The sequence below is a fragment of the Mustelus asterias genome, unplaced genomic scaffold, assembly GCF_964213995.1.
Source record: "Mustelus asterias unplaced genomic scaffold, sMusAst1.hap1.1 HAP1_SCAFFOLD_92, whole genome shotgun sequence".
Classification (NCBI taxonomy): Eukaryota; Metazoa; Chordata; class Chondrichthyes; order Carcharhiniformes; family Triakidae; genus Mustelus; species Mustelus asterias.
The window spans coordinates 381,405-402,066 of NW_027590141.1; the positions used below are offsets into that span (position 1 = coordinate 381,405).

General features: G+C 48.7%; 3 protein-coding genes across 3 annotated transcripts in view; 2 read left to right on the forward strand and 1 right to left on the reverse strand.

Annotated features, from left to right (window-relative positions):
* The window catches only part of LOC144484116 (uncharacterized), a 34,103-nt gene extending 26,032 nt beyond the window's left edge, over nucleotides 1–8,071 (reverse strand). The window contains exons 1-4 of the mRNA XM_078202665.1: nucleotides 8,034–8,071; nucleotides 7,091–7,199; nucleotides 6,260–6,886; nucleotides 2,598–2,720 (exon numbers count right to left, since the gene is read on the reverse strand). Coding sequence (XP_078058791.1) covers nucleotides 2,598–2,720; nucleotides 6,260–6,886; nucleotides 7,091–7,199; nucleotides 8,034–8,071 — 897 coding nt within the window. The remainder of the gene's footprint in view (nucleotides 1–2,597; nucleotides 2,721–6,259; nucleotides 6,887–7,090; nucleotides 7,200–8,033) is intronic.
* LOC144484092 (uncharacterized) overlaps nucleotides 1–20,662 on the forward strand; it is a 407,989-nt gene that overhangs the window by 6,049 nt on the left and 381,278 nt on the right. The gene's annotated exons all lie outside the window — the stretch shown is intronic.
* Nucleotides 16,882–19,788, forward strand: LOC144484089 (uncharacterized). The gene is made up of 2 exons (XM_078202625.1): nucleotides 16,882–17,308; nucleotides 17,663–19,788. Exon 2 carries the CDS (start codon nucleotides 17,997–17,999, stop codon nucleotides 18,918–18,920), a length of 924 nt encoding a protein of 307 aa, XP_078058751.1. The 5' UTR covers nucleotides 16,882–17,308; nucleotides 17,663–17,996; the 3' UTR covers nucleotides 18,921–19,788.

The following is a 20,662-nucleotide window of genomic DNA, read 5'->3' on the forward strand; positions in this document are numbered from 1 at the left end:
TAACCAGCACGTCTTTCAGACTGGGTATGGATACAGGAGCAGCTGGAGGAAACCCAGGCAAACACGGGGAGAACATGCAGACACCACATGGACAGTGACCCAAGCTGGGAATCGAACCCGGGTCCCTGGCACTGTGAGGCAGCAGTGCTAACCACTGTGTTACCGTGCTGCCAAGTCGGCCATTTGGCCCGTCAAGCCCGCTTGCCATTCATTTTGGTCATGGCTGATCATCGAATTCAATATCCTGATTCCCCCCGCCCCCGTACCCCCCCCATACCCCCCCGCACCCCCCCATACCCCCCCCGCACCCCCTCTCCCATACCCCCCCCCGCACCCCCCCTCCCATACCCCCCCCTATACCCCTCGATCCCTTTAGCCCCAAGAGCTATATCTAATTTCTTCTTGAAATCACAATGTTTTGGCCTCAACTACTTTCTGTGGGAGTGAATTCCACACATTCACCACTCTCTGGGTGAAGAAATTTCTCCTCATAGCATCTGCAGTATAATGTGGATAAATGTGAGGTTATCTACTTTGATAGCAATAATAGGAAGACAGATTATCACCTGAATGGGTGTAAATTGGGAGAGGTGGATACTCAGCGAGACCATGGAATCCTCGTGCATCAGTCGCTGAAAGCCCGCAGGTTCAGCAGACAGTAAAGAAGGCAAATGGTATGTTGGCCTTCATAGCGAGAGGATTTGAGTACAGGGATAGGGATGTTTGGCTGCAATTGTATAGGGCGTTGTTGAGGCCACGCCTGGAGTATTGTGTGCAGTTTTGGTGTCCTTATCTGAGGAAGAATGTCCTTGCTATAGCGGGAGAGCAGCGAAGGTTTACCAGCTGATTCCTGGGATGGCAGGTCTGTCATATGAGGAGAGACTAAGTCAGTTAGGATTGTATTCACTGGAGTTTAAAAGAATGAGAGGGGATCTCATAGAAACTTATAAAATTCTAACAGGTTAGATTCAGAAAGAATGTTCCCAATGGTGGTGGAGTGTAGGTTAGGTGGATTGGCCATGTTAAATTGCCCCTTTATTGTCTAAAGGTATGCAGGTTAGGTGGATTGGCGATGCTAAATTGCCATTTAGTATCAGGAACAGGAGTAGGTCCCAATCAGCCCCTTCTTCAGCCTGTTACACAGTAATAGGGCGGGGGGGGGGGGGCACATTCAGCCCCTTCTCCAGCCTGTTACACAGGAACAGGAGGAGGCCCCATTCAGCCCCTTCTCCAGCCTGTTACACAGGAACAGGAGGAGGCCATTCAGCCCCTTCTCCAGCCTGTTACACAGGAACAGGAGGCGGCCATTCAGTCCCTTCTCCGGCCCGTTTCCTGCATTCGGTGAGCTTGGAGTTGATTGTAACTAATTCCATACGCCACCTTCGCCCCACGTCCATGGATACCAATCTCTCCGTTGCAAGACTTAAGATTAATAATTGACCCAGCATCAGTTGCTCTTGTGCGTCCAAGCATTTCCCAATTTTTCTCCCGTTAGGTCTAGTTCGAACACTTAGGCTCTGTCCACGCCTGTCCAACCTTCAGTCACCAAATAGCAGAGATAACACCCTCTATCTAACCCTAATCAGTTCCCCTGAAGCTTGTAAACTTTAATCAACACTTACCCTTCTCCATTCCAGCGAATACAACCCCAGTTTCTGCAATCTCTCCTTTGCCCGTAAGAAATAGGAGCAGAGGCCATTCAGCCCTTCCAGCCTGCTGCCCCCTCGAATTAGCTCATGGCCCATCTGAATGCTCGCTAACTCTACTTTCCAGCCTTCTCGCCGCAACCTTGAATTCCCCCAACCAATTAAGGGACAATTTAGCATGGCCAATCCCCCTAACCCACACATCTTTGGACACTAAGGGGCAGTTTAGCATAGCCAATCCACCTAAACTACACATCTTTGGACACGAAGGGACAATTTATCATGGCCAATCCCCTAACCCACACATCTTTAGACAGTAAGGGACAATTTAGCATAGCCAATCCCCCTAACCCACACATCTTTGGACATTAAGAGGCAATTTACCATGGCCAATCTACCTAACCTGCATATCTTTGGACACTAAGGGACAATTTACCATGGCGTATATTTCTTGCCCGGTGTAGATTCAGAACCATTGTCAGGAAAATGCTCATTTTAAAAAAATAACCTGGCTGTGTGGGGAAATGGCAGCAGCCAATTTGCGAACAGCACCATCCAATAAAATGCCAATTTAACATTTTGGTGATATTTTTAACAATGTGTTTGCGGACGCGGCATCAGTGGCCAGGCCCAGTGTTTATCGCCCATCCCCAATTGCCCCTCGAGATGGTGGTGGGAGAACCACCCTTCTCGAACCCACTGCAGTCCCCGTGTGGTGTGGGTAACACCCACAGTGCCATTAGGGAGGGAGTTCCAGGGTTTGTACCCCAGCCACAGTGAAGGAACGGCTGATATATTTCCAAGTCGGGACAGTGAGTGGGGCTCAGAGGGGGAACTTGCAGGTGGGTGGTGTTCTCCATGTGTCTGCTACCTCTTGTCCTTCTAGACAGTCAAGGTGGCAGGTTTGGAAGGTGTTGACTCCAGGACATTGCGGCAATCTCTTCCCCACACAGACTCTTTTTCCAATCGCAGCCGTGCGATCACCGTCTCTTGCAAGACTCGCTCCCCCTCCAACAGTACAAACACTTCCTTGGCACTGGATCGAACGGTCAACTTGAGGAGGCCACCTTCCAACTTCAAGGCATGTGTGAGAGACCCATGGAGCCAGCAGAGGCAGAGATGTTTGTGTGCACACACACACACACACACACTCACAAAAATCACTCTCTCACACTCGCTCTCTCTTTCACACACACAGACACACACTGAGGCAATCGCAAAGGTTTACAAAAGATCCTTTTATTGCCAAAAAACCCGTCATCATTCTCAGCTAAGCCAGGCAGTCTCGAGTGTCAGTGCCCACACACACAGCGCGACCGGTGCAGATGTGGGGGGGGTGAAGGATAGCAGTTGTGGAGAGAGAGTTGGGCTGGGGGAGAGGAAAGAAAGAGTCTGGCGGGGGCAACCAGGGAAGGCCATTCACGTTCTATCCCTGCGTTGGTTTCTGCATCCCACTCCCTAGCCTGGGGGTACTCCTCCATGGGAAGCCAGCGTCGGGTGACCCTCCAGGTCCAGTCAAGACTGCGGTGGCTGCTTTGTGAGGGTCACGTCAGGGGAGGGAGGGACGGGTTGGGGGCGGGGGGGGTGAGGGCAAGGGCTTGACTGGAGCTATCCACCAAGAGGGTACGCCCACCTCCAAGACGCCCTGAGGAGTTGACACCACCAGGTGGAGGGCAAACACAGGAGGTCGATCGGACAGAGATAGCGAGCAAGCAAACACGCATAGTGGACTGCTGCAATGATTGTTCCACCTGCCGTTGCAGCTGTACAAGGTACCGGTGAGGCCACACCTGGAGCACTGTGTACAGGTTTGGTCTCCATACTTGAGAAAGGATACACTGGCACAGGAGGGGGTGCAGAGGAGATTCACTCGGTTGATTCCAGAGTTGAGAGGGTTGGCTTATGAGGAGAGACTGAGTAGACTGGGGCTATACTCATTGGAATTCAGAAGAATGAGGGGTGATCTTATAGAAACATATAAGATTATGAAGGGAATAGATAAGATAGAAGCAGGGAAGTTGTTTCCACTGGCGGGTGAAACTAGAACTAGGGGGCATGGCCTCAAAATAAGGGGAAGCAGATTTAGGACTGAGTTGTGGAGGAACGTCTTCACACAAAGCGTTGTGAATCTGTGGAATTCCCTGCCCAGTGAAGCAGTTGAGGCTACCTCATTGAATGTTTTTAAGGCAAGGATAAAGTGTTGAACAGTAAAAGAATTAAGGGTTATGGTGAGCGGGCAGGTAAGTGGAACTGAGTCCAGAAAAATATCAGCCATGATCTTATTGAATGGTGGAGCAGGCTCGAGGGGCCAGATTGCCTACTCCTGCTCCTAGTTATGTTCTTATGTCCCCCCCCGCCACTTTCCCCAACACCATCGCCAGTGTGGATCGGGTGAAGTTATGGGCGGGGGGAGTGGATGGGATTCGACTCTACCGGAGTTGGGCAGTGGGGAGGGTTTAGTTACCCAATCAAAATTTCTCCGCCTAGTATCATGTCCAATCACTGAAGGTGAGAGTGGGAGAAAGTTAAAGGAGATGTGAGGCACAAGTTTTTTTTTTACACAGTGGTAGGTGTCTGCTACGTGCTGCCAGAGGTGGTCATGGAGGCAGATACGATAGGGGCGTTTAAGCGGTTTTTAGATAAGCACATGAATATGAACACGAACAGTTAATGTGGTTCTGCTATTTAGGAAGGGTTGGAGGATAAACCAGGGAACTATAACCTTATAGCACCTTAGTTAGGCCGCATTTGGAATATAACGTTCAATTCTGGTCGCCACACTATCAGAAGGATGTGGAGGCTTTAGACAGAGTACAAAAAAGATTTACCAGGATGTTGCCTGGTATGGAGGGCATTGGCTATGAGGAGAGGTTGGAGAAACTTGCTTTGTTCTCACTGGAACGACGGAGGTTGAGGGGGGACCTGATAGAAGTCTACAAGATTATGAGGGGCATGGACAGAGTGGGTAGTCAGAAGCTTTTTCCCAGGGTGGAAGAGTCAATTACTAGGGGGAACAGGTTTAAGGTGCGAGGGGCAAGGTTTAAAGGAGATGTATGAGGCAGTTTTTTTTACAGAGTAGTGGGTGCCTGGAACCCGCTGCCAGGGGAGGTAGTGACTTTTAAGGGGCGTCTTGACAAATACATGAACAGGATGGGAATAGAGGGATATGGTCCCCAGTAGGGTACGGGGTGTTAGTTCAGACAGGCAGTATGGTTGGTGCAGGCTTGGAGGGCCTGTTCCTGTGCTGTAATTTTCTTTGTTGTTTTGTATAGACCAGTGAGTCTCACGTCAATGGTAGGGAAATTATTGGAGGAAATTCTGAAGGAGAGCATCCATTTGGAGAGGCAAAGCTTGATCAGGGATAGTCAGCATGGCTTGGTCAGAGGGAGGTCATGCCTAACAAATGTGATTGAAATTTTTGAGGTGACGACCAGGTGTGTAGATGACGGTAATACAGTTGATGTAGTTTATATGGATTTCAGCAAATCCTTTGACAAGGTCCCACATGGGAGGCTTGTAAAGAAGGTAACTGCACATGGGATACAGGGTAATCTGATAAAGTGGATTCAAAAGTGACTCAGTTGTAGGAGACAGAGGGTGATGACTGAAGGCTGCTTTAGTGACTGGAATGATGTGGAGATGCCGGCGTTGGACTGGGGTAAACACAGTAAGAAGTTTAACAACACCAGGTTAAAGTCCAACAGGTTTATTTGGTAGCAAAAGCCACACAAGCTTTCGGAGCCCCAAGCCCCTTCTTCAGGTGAGTGGGAATTCTGTTCACAAACAGAATTGTCAATTGTCAGAAAAAAACCATTTGGTTCAGTAAAGTAAAAAGTAAAGTTTATTTATTAGTCACAAGTAGGCTTACATTAACAGTGCAGTGAGGTTACTGTGAAATTCCCCTGGTTGCCATACTCCGGCATTTGTTCGAGTCAATGCACCGAACCAGCATGTCTTTCAGACTGTGGAAGGAAACCGGAGCACCCGGAGGAAACCCACGCAGAGAACATGCAAACTCCACACAGACAGTGACCCAAGCCGGGAATCGAACCCGGGTCCCTGGCGCTGTGAGGCAACAGTGTTAACCACTGTGCCACCCCATGAATGTCCGTTTGGGGAAGGAAATCTGCTGTCCTTACCTGGTCTGGCCTACATGTGACTCCAGAGCCATAGCAATGTGACTGACTGTCAACTGCCCTCTGAAATGGCCCAGTGAGCCACTCAGTTCGATGGTAACTAGGGATGGGCAATAAATGCTGGCCGTGCAGTGACGCCCATGTCCCACAAATGCATAAAAAATCCTCACAGTTTAAATTCACACAGCCATTCTGTCTCCTTTTGTAATTACCACTCACTTCACCAGTTTAAAAAAATGGACGTCAATGAACATAATTCATTCCTGGATGTGATTTACAGTAAAATCCAGTCACTGATTATTTGTGAACTCACTGGTGGCTCATCAGGGTGGATGAGCGAGTGAATCTCTTCCCACACACGAAGCAGGTGAATGGTCTCTCCCCAGTGTGAACTCGCTGGTGTCTCTGCAGGGTGGCTGACTGAGTGAATCCTTTCTCACACTGCAAACAGATGAATGGCTTCTCCCCAGTGTGAACCCGCTGGTGTGCAGTCAGTTGACATAATTGTCTGAACCCAGTCCCGCAGTGAGAGCACCTGAACGGTCTCTCGTCAGTGTGAACAAGCTGATGGCGCATCAGGTCCACAGAACCTTTATAACATTTCTCACAGTCAGCACATTTAAAAGGTCTCTCATCAGTGTGAACTTGCTGGTGTTTCAGCAGAGTGGACGAATCGCTGAATCCCTTCCCACATTTGGAGCAGGTGAATGTTCTCTCCCCTGTGTGAACTCGGTGGTGTTGTAGAAGCCCTGATGATCGAGTGAATCTCTTCCCACATTTGAAACAGATGAACGGCTTCTCCCCAGTGTGAATTCGCTGATGTGCAGCGAGTTCAGATGATTGTCTGAACCCAGTCTCACAGTGAGAGCATCTGAAGGGTCTCTCGTCAGTGTGAACATGCTGATGTCGCATTAGGTTCTGAGAACTTTTATAGCACTTCCCACAGTCCAGGCATTTAAACGGTCTCTCATCAGTGTGAACTTGCTGATGTTTCAGCAGAGTGGATGAATCAGTAAATCCCTTCCCACACTTGGAGCAGGTGAATGGCCTCTCCCCAGTGTGAATTCGGTGGTGTTGTTGCAGCCCAGATGATCGAGTGAATCCCTTCCCACACTCGGGACAGGTGAATGGCTTCTGCGCATTATGAACACGCTGGTGCCTCAACAGGTTGGATGACCAAGTGAATCCCTTCCCACACTCAGGGCAGGTGAATGGCCTCTCCCCAGTGTGACAGGGCTGATGAGTTTCCAGCTCAGACGGGGATCTGAATCCCTTCTCACAGTCCCCAGATTTCCACGGTTTATCTACACTGTGAACATTGCTGTTTTCTTGCATGTTAAAAACCCGATGATATTCAGATCCTGATGTGATGTTTGGTTTCAGTTTCCCTGACTGCAAATCTTCCCCTTCTAACGCCCTGTGAAATTGATTTAAAACAGGAAAAAGGGAGTGAGAGAGAACTCTCAAAAACAGAAAGGCAGGTTGTGAAATTGAGCTGGTTTTACCTCCAATTTCCCACCCCCTCTTTCTCTCTGGCTCTTTCTCTCTGGCTCTTTCTCTCTGGCTCTTTCTCTCTGGCTCTTTCTCTCTGGCTCTTTCTCTCTGGCTCTTTCTCTCTGGCTCTTTCTCTCTGGCTCTGGCTCTCTGGCTCTTTCTCTCTGGCTCTTTCTCTCTGGCTCTTTCTCTCTGGCTCTTTCTCTCTGGCTCTTTCTCTCTGGCTCTTTCTCTCTGGCTCTCTCTCTCTCTGGCTCTCTCTCTCTCTGGCTCTCTCTCTCTCTGGCTCTCTCTCTCTGGCTCTCTCTCTCTCTGGCTCTCTCTCTCTCTGGCTCTCTCTCTCTCTGGCTCTCTCTCTCTCTGGCTCTCTCTCTCTCTGGCTCTCTCTCTCTCTGGCTCTCTCTCTCTGGCTCCCTCTCTCTGGCTCTCTTGCTCTCACTCTCTCTCTCAGGTTCGCTCTTGCTCTCTCTCCCTCTGGCTCTCTGGCTCTGGCTCTCTGGCTCTGGCTCTCTTGCTCTGGCTCTCTCTCTCAGGTTCGCTCTCGCTCTCTCTCCCTCTGGCTCTCTGGCTCTGGCTCTCTCGCTCTGGCTCTCTCGCTCTGGCTGGCTCTGTCTGCCTGCCCCCTGCCCCCCCACCCCCTCCTCCTCTGCCCCTCCCCCCCCCCTCTCTCTCTCACACAGTTCTCTCTCTCTCTCTGCAGTGTGATCGAATGGCAGCAGACTGTGCGTTGGAGTTGCAGAAACACGGAGTGTCATACGTGTCCCTCTGGCCGGGAGCCGTGCGCACCGAGACCATGACTGACTTGGTTATTAACACGGAGAACAAATCCAAAGGACAGCAACGGGTGAGTGAGACAGCGAGGAGGAGGCCATTCAGCCCCTTCTCCAGCCTGTTACACAGGAACACAGAACGGGAAGAAGGAAATTGAGAGAAAGGACATTGGGAGAGTGTAACCTGAAGAGGGAATGGAGGGAGAGTGAGTGGGATGGGAAGGAGGGAGCCAGTGGGTGAGGGAAGGATGGTGAGGGAGAGCGAGAGTGTGAACAGGTGGATGAGGGAGAGGGAGGTTCAAGTCCATAGCTTCCTGAAAGCGGCCACACCAGTCAATAGGGGGTAAAGAAGGCGTACGGCATGCTTGCCTTTATAAGTCGGGGCATTGAATACAAGAGTTAGGATGTCATGTTGCAGCTTTATAAAACTTTGGTTCGGAACCACTTATAGGATATTGCGTTCAATTCTGGTCGCCACATTACAGGAAGGATGCAGAGGATTTGGAGAGGGTGCAGAAGAGGTTTAACATGACGCTGCCTGGATTAGAGGGTACGAGATATAAGGAGCGGCTGGACAAACTAAGAACTAATGTTTATTTATTAGTGTCACAAGTAAGGCTTACATTAACAGCGCAATGAAGTTACTGTGAAAATCCCCCAGTCGCCACACTCCAGCGTCTGTTCGGGAACACTGAGGGAGAATTTAGCACGGCCAATGCACCTAATCAGCACATCTTTCGGATGGTGGGAGGAAACCGGAGCACCCGGAGGAAACCCATGCAGACACGGAGGGTGGGAGCGGCGAGAACATGAAGGCTCAGCACAGACAGTGACCCAAACCTGGGTTAAATAGGGTTGACAGTCAGAATGTTTTTCCCACAGTTGAAATGTGTAATACTCGGGGACATGCACTTCAGGAGAGAGGGGGAATGTTCAAAGGGGATGTGAGGGGCAAATATTTTTAAACAGAGAGTGGTAGGTGTCTGGAACACGCTGCCAGGGATGGTGGTGGAGGCAGATACGATAGGGGCGTTTAAGGGGCTTTTAAATAAGCACATGAATATGCAAAGAATAGAGGGATATGGACCAAGGGCAGGCAGAAAGGAATAGTTTAATTTGGTGTCATGTTCGACACAACATCGTGAGCTGAAGGGCCTGTTCCTGTGCTGTACTGTTCTATGTTCTATGAGAGAGAGGTGAGTGAGGGAGAGAAGGTTGGACAGAGTAACACGATTTAGTTGTGACAGCGGGGGAGTCCCTGAACTCTCCATGTTGTCCGTTTGCAGGTGGCGGACATGTTCACCGCTGTCTCTCTCACACACTCTCTGTCTCTCTCTCACACACTCTCTGTCTCTCACACACACTCTCTGTCTCTCACACACTCTCTGTCTCTCACACACACTCTCTGTCTCTCTCACACACACTCTCTGTCTCTCACACACACTCTCTGTCTCTCACACACTCTCTGTCTCTCACACACACTCTCTGTCTCTCTCACACACACTCTCTGTCTCTCACACACACTCTCTGTCTCTCACACACACTCTCTGTCTCTCACACACACTCTCTGTCTCTCACACACTCTCTGTCTCTCACACACACTCTCTGTCTCTCTCACACACACTCTCTGTCTCTCTCACACAAAATCCCCCAGTCGCCACACTCCAGCGTCTGTTCGGGAACACTGAGGGAGAATTTAGCACGGCCAATGCACCTAATCAGCACATCTTTCGGATGGTGGGAGGAAACCGGAGCACCCGGAGGAAACCCATGCAGACACGGAGGGTGGGAGCGGCGAGAACATGAAGGCTCAGCACAGACAGTGACCCAAACCTGGGTCCCTGGCGCTGTGAGGCAGCAGTGTGAACCACTGTGCCCTCCCTCGCGTTGTGTGGGATTCTAGGGCTGGGTGGGATTGTTGTTGGTACAGGTTCGATGGGCTGAATGGCCTCCTCCTGCACTGTAGGATTCTATGAACATAAGAACTAGGAGCAGGAGTAGGCCATCTGGCCCCTCGAGCCTGCTCCGCCATTCAATAAGATCAGGCTGATCTTTTCGTGGACTCAGCTCCACTTACCCGCCCGCTCACCATAACCCTTAATCTCTTTAATGTTCAAAAATTTATCTATCCTTGCCTTAAAAACATTCAATGAGGTAGCCCCAACTGCTTCACTGGGCAGGGAATTCCACAGATTCACAACCTTTGTGTGAAGAAGTTCCTCCTCAACTCAGTCCAAAATTTGCTTCCCCTTATTTTGAGGCTGTGTCTCCTCGTTCTAGTTTCACCCGCCAGTGGAAACAACTAGGGTTGTTTTCTCTGGAGCGGCAGAGGCTGAGGGGAGACCTGATGGAAGTCTATAAAATAATGAGAGACATAGATAGGGTTGACAGTCAGAATGTTTTTCCCACAGTTGAAATGTGTAATACTCGGGGACATGCACTTCAGGAGAGAGGGGGAATGTTCAAAGGGGATGTGAGGGGCAAATATTTTTAAACAGAGAGTGGTAGGTGTCTGGAACACGCTGCCAGGGATGGTGGTGGAGGCAGATACGATAGGGGCGTTTAAGGGGCTTTTAAATAAGCACATGAATATGCAAAGAATAGAGGGATATGGACCAAGGGCAGGCAGAAAGGAATAGTTTAATTTGGTGTCATGTTCGACACAACATCGTGAGCTGAAGGGCCTGTTCCTGTGCTGTACTGTTCTATGTTCTATGAGAGAGAGGTGAGTGAGGGAGAGAAGGTTGGACAGAGTAACACGATTTAGTTGTGACAGCGGGGGAGTCCCTGAACTCTCCATGTTGTCCGTTTGCAGGTGGCGGACATGTTCACCGCTGGTGAGACCCCGGAGATGAGCGGGAAATGTATCGTCGCCCTCGCTACAGGTGGGTAAACGCTTCTCCCCACCCCCCTCAGCACTCCACGGCGAACGGCCTTCTCCTTTCCTGACGGGACCCCCACATCGATACTCTGGCCATGGGGGCGGGGGGGGGGGGGGGAGAGGCCCGGTCTCGGAACGAGAGGAGGCAGCCATTTTGTGTCTGAGCTGAGGAGAAATGCCTTTGCTCGGAGGCCGGTGAATCTTTGGAATTCTCAACTCCCCGGGGCTGGCCGTGGACGGTCCTCCATCGTCCGGACACGTCTGAGGCCGGGGCGGACAGATTCCCGGTCTCTCGGGGGGTGGGGGGCGTGGGCGGGGAAAGGGGTGGGAGGCCTCGTGGCATAAGAACATAGGCGGCACAATGGTTAGCACTGCTGCCTCACAGCGCCAGGGACCTGGGTTCAATTCCCGGCTTGGGTCACTGTCTGTGCAGAGTCTGCACGTTCTCTCCGTGTCTGCGTGCATTTGCTCCGGGTGCTCCGGCTTCCTCCCACAGTCCAAAGATGTGCGGCTTAAGTGGATTGGCCAACCTAAACTGTCCCTTAGTGTCACAGAGATTAGTACGGTAAATATGTGGGGTTATGGGGATAGGGCCTTGGTGGGATTGTTGTCAGTACAGGCTCGATGGGCCGAATGGCCTCCTCCTGCACTGTAGGGATTCCATGAACATAAGAACTAGGAGCAGGAGTCGGCCATCTGGCCCCCCGAGTCTGCTCCGCCATTCAACAAGATCATGGCTGATCTTTTCGTGGACTCAGCTCCACTTACCCACCCGCTCACCATAACCCTTAATTCCTTCACTGTTCAAAAATTTATCTATCCTTGCCTTAAAAACATTCAATGAGGTCGCCTCAACTGCTTCACTGGGCAGGGAATTCCACAGATTCACAACCCTTTGTGTGAAGAAGTTCCTCCTCAACTCAGTCCTAAATCTGCCCACCCTTATTTTGAGGCTATGCCCCCTAATTCTAGTTTCACCCGCCAGTGGAATCAACTTCCCTGCTTCTATCTTATCTATTCCCTTCATAATCTTATATGTTTCTGTAAGATCTCCCCTCGTTCTTCTGAATTCCAATGAGTACAGTCCCAGTCTATTTGGTCTCTCCTCAAAAGCCAACCCTCTCAACTCCGGAATCAATCTAGATTCAACCTAAGGATGTGATTGCACTGGAGAGGGTGCAGAGGAGATTCACTTGGTTGATTCTGGAGTTGAAATGGTTGGGCCTCTCTCGCTCGGTCTAAGGCTGCAGGATCCAGTCCCACTTCGACACTCGATAGTCACTGAAGGCCTGTTCGTGGCACGTTTGATTTGATTTATTATTGTCACAGGTATTGGGATACAGTGCAAAGTATTGTTTCTTGCGCGCTATACAGACAAAGCATACTGTTCATAGAGAAGGAAAGGACAGGGTGCAGAATGTAGTGTTACAGTCATAGCTAGGGTGTAGAGAAAGATCAACTTAATGCAAGGTCGGTCCATTCAAAAGTCTGATGGCAGCAGGGAAGATAGTCTGACAATTGACAGTGGTTTCATGGTCAGCAGTAGATTCTTAATTCTGATTTTTTTTTATTGAATTCAATTATTTTTATTGAATTAAATGTACGAGGCAAGTTTTTTTTTTTACAAAGAGTGGCAGGTGCCTGGAACTCGCTGCCGGGGGAGGTAGTGGAAGCAGATATGATAGTGACTTTTAAGGGACACTGGACAAATGCATGAATAAGATGGGAATAGAGGGATATGGTCCCCGGAGGCCTGTTTAGTTCAGACGGGCAGCATAATCAGTGCAGGCTTGGAGGGCCAAAGAGCCTGTTCCTGTGCTATAATTTTCTTTTTTCTTGTTCTTTGTTCAAATTACACCACTTGCTGTGGTGGGATTTGAACCCGGTCCCCAGAACATTAGCTAAGTTTATGGATTAAGTCTAGGGATAATACCATTGGGCCATCACCTCTCATCTGGAACAAAACTGTTTTCACTACTAAGGCTCTGCTGTGATGTAATAGTCTCTATGACATCATCGCAGCAGGACTGGATGACATCATCAGAGACCATTGTTTCTGAATGATCCACATCAATAACAACAGGAAATACTCATCAAGCTGAGCACATTATCTAGGCTGACACTGCAGTCTGACACTGAGGGACTGCTGCACTCTGACACACACTGTCCTTCACATGGAGCTTGTGGAGCTCTGGCCACAACCTTCCAATCCTTATAGAGTCGTAGTGACAAAGGACAGAGAATGTAAATGTTACATCCCTGTTCAAAAACACAGCAATTACAGAACAATCAGCTTAACATCAGCGGTGGGGAAAAGCCAATAATCTGGGACACAATCAACTGACACTTGGAAAAGTATGGATTATAATTTCCAGTATTTTCTGTTTTTAAATACTGAAAACTTCCCTAGATCTCAAGGCTGGGAGAGACATTCTAGAAAGTATAGGGAGCTGGGACTTGTCCATGATAAGAAACAATACTTTTCATTTTATGCTAATACAATAATAAGTCAAATTTAAAAAAAATGAGTGTAACTGAAGGTCTGAGACTGAAATAATCTGGAGTTAAAAGGAGAAAAGAACCAAAAAACAGAAGTCAGTAACAAGACATCAATTAATCTCTTATCCTGGAGAAATCAAGGATTTAACACACCGTGTGTTTGGAACAAAGCTGATTTATTTAACAGATTTCAGAATATTAAATTCCAGGTCAGTTAGAGATTAACATCAGAAGAAATAAATGTTAATTGTCTGATTGAAGATGGTCGAGAGGAGATTAATACAGGTATTCAAGATCCTGAGGAATTGGGCAGGTGAAATAGTGAGAAAATGTTCCCACCAAGAGAACATCAAGAACTAGAGGGCACAGACCTACGTTAATGGGGAAAACAGAGTCAAAGTGATGCAAGGAAAATTATTTTCACCTCGTGAGTGGTTGGAGTCTGGAATAAACTTCCTGTGAGAGCAGTGGAGGCAGGTTTGATCAAGGTACTCAAAAGAGAATTGGATTGTTATCTGAAAAGAAAGAGTGTGCAAGGTTACAGAAGTATGGCAGGGGAATGGGATAAGGCTCTTTCAGTGAGCCAGTGCAGACTTGGTGGGCTGAATGGCCTCTTTCTGTACTGTGAAGAATCGGTGACGAGAGTTCCTGAATGATGGGGAAAGATCACAGACAGTGGTTCTTAAAGGGAAATGGCAACCCCAAAAACACAATCAGCTCTCGATCGAGAATATTAAACTCCAGCCCAGCTACAGGGATTATTATCAGCAGAAACAAACCTCAAATGTCAGAATGAATGTGGCTCACTCCTGGATGTGATTAACAGCAGCAGGTACAGCAGAATCCACTCCCTGCATTCACTCGTGAAGTCGCTGGTGTGTCACCAGGTGGGAGGAGGTAGTGAATCCCTTCCCACACTCTGAGCAGGTGAATGGTCTCTCCCCAGTGTGAAGTCGCTGATGTGCTTTGAGGCTGGATGAATGTCTGAAGCTCTTTCCACAGTCAGTGCAGCTGAATGGCCTCTCCTCAGTGTGAACTCGCTGGTGTGTCACAAGGTTGGATGAATTAATGAATCGCTTCCCACACACGGAGCAGGTGAACGGCCTCTCTCCAGTGTGAACTCTCCTGTGTAATTGTAGGTTATACATCTGGACGAATCCCTTCCCACACACTGAGCAAGTGTATGGTCTCTCTCCAGTGTGAACTCGCTGGTGTAATGTTAGGCAGGATGATTGAGTAAATTCCTTCCAACACACGGGACACGTGAAGGGTCTCTCCCCTGTGTGGGTGCGTCGATGAGTTTCCAGTTTGGATGGGCAAGTGAATGCTTTCCCACAGTCTCCACATATCCACGGTTTCTCTATGATGTCAGTATCATCATGTCTCTCCATATTGAGTGATTAGTTGAAGCCTCGTCCACACACAGAACACATGCACAGATTCACATTGCTATGAATGGTGTGATGTTTTCTCAGGCTGTGTAACTGGTTAAAGCTCTTTCCACAGTCAGTTCACTGGAAAACTCTCACTCGGGTGTGTGTCTGTCTCAGTGCTTTTCCAGTCACACTGATGTTTGAAATCTTTTCCCGCATTCCACATTCAAAGGCTGATCGTGTTCAGGTGCTGGTGAATTGAGCGACTGTTAAATCTTGATTCAATTTTTCTGAGTGTAAATCTTCCCCATCAAATATCCTGCAAAAGAAGAAGTTTACAAAACTACTGTCAGTCCAGGATAGAAATTCTGATCAGACAAGTCTAATTTCTAAGGAACAACTTTTCTGCTCTTGTTCCCCAAAACAGTAAATCTGTCCCATACACTCTCCCTCTTCCCTGAGCAGAGGGCGGCATGGTGGCGCAGTGGTTAGCCCTGTGCCTCACAGCCCCAGTGACCCGATTTGATTCCCAGCTTGGGTCACTGTCTGTGTGGAGTTTGCATGTTCTCCCGTGTCTGCATGGGTTTCCTGCAGGTGCTCTGGTTTCCTCCCACAGTCCAAACATGTGCGGGTTAGATAGATTGGCTATGCTAAATTACCCCTGAGTATCAGGGGGGCTAGCTAGGATAAATGCATGTGGTAATGGGGATAGGGCCTGGGTCGGATTGTGGTCAGTGCAGACTCAATGGGCCAAATGGCCTCCCTCTGCACTGTAGAATTCTATGAGATCCAAATGAAATGCGTATTTTTCATGCATCCTTACAACTAATTTGTACAAATCACTCCAAGGCCTGTTCCTATCTCTGGAATCACCTCTAACACTGTGCTGATTCTGGTTTCCTGCACATTCCCTATTTTAATCACTCCACCATTAGTGACTAGACCTTCAGTGCACAAGGATGACTTCTCAAAGAATTCCTACAGTGCAGAAGGAAACCATTTAGCCCATCAAGTCTACACTGACTCTGAATATTTTACCCCTGATCTGTACCCCACTAATCCCCCTTACCCGCACATCTTTGGACACGAAGGGGCAATATAGCATGGCCAATTCCCCTAAACGTCACATCTTTGGGCGGTGGGAGGAAACCGGAGCACCCAGAGGAAACCCACAGTCACAGGGATAACGTGCAAACTCCGCACAGACAGTGACCCAAGGCTGGGATCGAACCTGGGTCCCTGGAGCTGTGAGGCAGCAGTGCTAACCACCCTGATATTAATGGTGTTATACAAATAGAAGTTGTTGTTGGCTGTAACCCTAACTTCCGGTTTTACAACAACACATCGATTTTGTTATGAAATCAAACTCTGATTTTTTTTGTTCCCGTGGGTTATTCATTTGGTTTCACCCTCAACAAATACGGTGGCTGCGCATGCGTTGTTCCAATTTACCTCAATAAAGATGGCGGATGCGCATGCGCTTTGCAGTACACGGACCTTTATAAAGATGGCGGATTTGAACTCCGGCCTGAAACCATCAGAAGGTCTGAGGAATTTGCTTCGCAAATTGAGGGACTGTGGCCGACACCGGGTGTTTATAAAGCCTCACCATCCACCCGCAAACTCCATTTATGTTTCCGGTTTTATTTCAGGCTCTGGATCTGCACTCGGTCTTTGTAAAAATCTCCATTTAAAACCCGCTCGCTCGAGCTCCTTACCGTCTGCCGCAGGCACTGCGCATGCTCCAGCTCCAACCAGGATGGGGCCGTGAACCTGGGCCTGTTCCCGGGAGGGAGGGAGGGAGAAGCCCCGCAGCTGCAAACCAGGGAGCTGACAATGATTCTGAAGGGTTTGCGGATCCTCCCCAATCTCCAACCGCCGGCTCCAGCGCTTCACCCGGTGCTGAAATATTTGCTCCAGCCCCGCCCCTCATTCACTCCGATTGGTTGGGGGACCAGCCGCTCCCGCTCGGTCCTCCAGCACCGCCCCCTCTTCCTATTGGTCCGGAGCTGCCGTCAATCAGTGCCCGGGCATTGTGATGTGGTGCATGCGCAGTGTCATTGCTGGCCTTGGCGCTTGTTTGTCCCGGAGAAGCGGAGTCAGCGTTAGGCGGTGGCTGGGAGGATTTGGAAACACTTTGTGGATCCGCAAACCCTTCAGAATCATTGTCAGCTCCCTGGTTTGCAGCTGCGGGGCTTCTCCCTCCCTCCCTCCCTCCCGGGAACAGGCCCAGGTTAACGGCCCCATCCTGGCTCAGCCACTGGAGGATGGTTCACATCAGAGGATGGGGGAGGGGGACAATAAATAAGAGGTTACACTTTGGCCTCAAATCAATGAGGACTCTGATCTCTGGGAAGGAAGGAAACCCTGGGAGGTGGGCGGGGAGGATTCACAAACACCCGCTGGAGGCCCCAACACCCCCAATAAGACCCATTGGTTTTATTGTCAGTCTGCAGACAGGAGCTGGAGAACTGAACCCATGATGTGGAGATGCTGGCGTTGGACTGGGGTAAACACAGTAAGAGTTTTAACAACACCAGGTTAAAGTCCAACAGGTTTATTTGGTAGCAAAAGCCACAAGCTTTCGGAGCCTTAAGCTCCTTGCTGTGAAGTAGCTGAAGGCTCCGAGAACTGAACCCAGACAGAGGAGAGGGAGGGAGAAAACTGGGAGTGGAGGAAAGAGATGGTGGAGATGGTGAGCTGGGTTTGGATTTCAGCCCAGGGAGGAGGGAGTGTGTGTGGGACCGGGATTTACAGATTTGGGGGAACAAGAGAGGAAAAAATGTTCCAGAGAAACGAGAATTGTCTGTTCTGAATTTCTATCTGGATTGACAGTGATGACTTTTGTAAATTACTTTTACAGGTGAGGTGAGGAAACATCACATCAAAATCAGACAGAGTCTCGATTCATTCGGACCTGAATATCCTCAGACTTTGAACGTGGAAGGAGAAATGTTTGTCTGTTCTGCCTGGAAGAGAAAATTTCAAACATCTGTGTGACTGGAAAAGCCAAGACACACACACATACCCGAGTGAGTGTGTTCCAGTGAACTAACTGTGGAAAGAGCTTTATCCAGTTACGCAGCCTGAAAAAACATCACAGCATTCACAGCGAGGAGAAACGATACACGTATTCTGTGTGTGGACAAGGCTTCAACTGATGATCCAACCTGGAGAAACATAAGGACACCAGCACCATGGAGAAACCGTGGAAATGTGGGGACTGTGGGAAAGGATTCAGTTACCCTTCCCTGCTGGAAAACCATCGGCGCAGTCACACTGGTGAGAGACCGTTCACCTGTTCTGTCTGTGGGGAGGGATTCATTCAGTCATCTGGCCTTTGGTCTCACCAGAGAATTCACACTGAGGAAAAGCCATTCACCTGCACCTCCTGTGGGAAGAGGTTCAGGCATTCTTCAGCACTCACTGTGCACCAACGCAGTCACACCGGGGAGAGACCATTCATCTGCTCCGTGTGTGGGAAGGGATTCACTCAGTCATTCCACCTGCTGTCACACCAGCGAGTTCATACTGGGGAGAGGCCGTTCACCTGCTCCGACTGTGGGAAGGGATTCACTGGGTCATCCCACTTACTGTCACACCAGCGAGTTCACATTGAGGAGAAGCCATTCAGCTGCACTGACTGTGGACGGAGTTTCAGACAGGCATCCTCCCTCATTGCACACCAGCGAATTCACACTGGGGAGAGACCGTTTACTTGCTTTGTGTGTGGAAAGGGATTCACAGTTTTACCCACACTGCTGAGACACCAGAAAATTCACACTGAAGAGAAGCCATTCAGCTGCACTGACTGTGGAAAGAATTTCAGGCAGTCATCCAACCTCACTGCTCACCGACGCACTCACACTGCAGAGAGACCATTCACATGCTCCGTGTGTGGGAAGGGATTCAATCGGCCATCCAACCTCTCTGCTCACCAGCGAGTTCACACAGGGGAGAGGCCATTCACTTGCTCCGTGTGTGGGAAAGGATTCGCAAAGTCTTTCAACCTGCTGGCTCACCAATGCACTCACACTAAGAGGCCATTCAACTGCTCTGTGTGTGGGAAGGGATTCACTCAGTCACAATGGCTCCTGAGACATCAACAAGTTCACAAGTGACTGCAGGGGTTGGATTTTGCTGTTTTTGCTGCTGTTCAGTATTGACAGTCTGACAATATTTTATTTCTGCTGATGTTAACAAACCCTATAACTAGCTGGAATTTAATATTCTGGGATATTCAGGGCGGCATGGTAGCACAGTGGTTAGCACTGCTGCTTCACAGCTCCAGGGTCCTGGGTTCGATTCCTGGCTCGGGTCACTGTCTGTGTGGAGTTTGCACATTCTCCTCGTGTCTGCGTGGGTTTCCTCCGGGTGCTCCGGTTTCCTCCCACAGTCCAAAGATGTGCGGGTTAGGTTGATTGGCCAGGTTAAAAATTGCCCCTTAAGAGTCCTGAGATGCATAGGTTAGAGGGATTAGCGGGTAAATATGTGGGGGTAGGGCCTGGGTGGGATTGTGGTCGGTGCAGACTCGATGGGCCGAATGGCCTCCTTCTGCACTGTAGGGTTTCTATGATTTCTATGATTTCTATGAAATGTCACTTTTTAAAAGCAACACCTGTGATCTTCCCCCTTAATTGAAGAACTCTCAACAGGAACCTGTTTAGAATAAAATTAAGAACTTTTGTTTCAATTCTAATTTGATCTTTGGGGCAAAATCTACAATTCATTCTCTGAAAGATCCATCTGCAGGGCACAAAGTATTTATTTTCAATGCTTGTATTGAGATTTTCTGGAAAGCTGCTCTTCGATTTTTAAGGGCTATTTTTTGGTTTCCAGGGGATCGTTTTCCATTCTCAGTAACTCCTTTATGAGTGATGTAGTCACGTAGTAACATTACCTTTTGTGTTTCTGTTAGTTTACTTCTTCAGATAAGGTAACACAAATACTGAAGACTGTGTATATATTAAATCTTTTAAATTGGAATCTATGAATGATATTTTTTGTGAATTTATTTTTAAAATACTCCCATACTCTCTTTCCAAAATGAGAATTCTAACTATTTGACACAAGGTAACGGAATCAGATGTTTACTGGTTCAGACGGTGGAGCAGGAAAAAACTCTCCCGATTCTGATCTTCATTGTGTGTGGATTTACATTGATAACCCATCAATAACCTCACTACACCAGCTGAGATCAGCTCTGACCGGGGATTCTGTATGTTGTCTGTGAACGTTAAACTGCAAATAAAAGCAGTTTAGAATATGAACCTGGATGAATGGATTTCAATTTCTAATGTGATGACCCAAGTGATTGGTAAGTATGTTCACAATATCTGGTTACTCAAATTCCTGAGTTGTACACCCCACCTTCTGAGATATATAAAAATAATCAAGACTTGTTCAGCAGAATGGGGAAAGCTCTGCCGATGGTTGGATCATTCCTTTTGAGGCTCTCACTGCTATGAAACTAGTTCTGTAGCAGGAAGACACAACTCCTCCACATGTCACCGATAGGCTGCTGAGTCAGTGAACTTCTTTTCTCAAAATAGGTGGCAAAGCTGTTCCTCCAGTTTGAGACTCTGTCTCTGCAGATGTAGCAACACCGGGAGAGACAGAATCTGTGATTGGAGGAGATGGTCCTCACAGTTTCTGTCTCTCCCATGTACAGGATGATTTATTTTCTTCCAGTAGTTCCTCCCAAGACAGAATTTCTGCGGGCCTTTTGGCAAGTCATGTTGCAGCTTTATAGAACCTCAGTTAGGCCGCACTTGGAATCTAGTGTCCAATTCTGGTCGCCGCACTACCAGAAAGATGTGGAGGCTTTGGAGAGGGTGGAGAGGGTACAGAAAAGATCTACCAG

Excerpts from the sequence above, each read along its gene's own strand:
- LOC144484089 (XM_078202625.1), top strand. The coding sequence starts at position 17,997 with ATGGAGAAACCGTGGAAATGTGGGGACTGTGGGAAAGGATTCAGTTAC.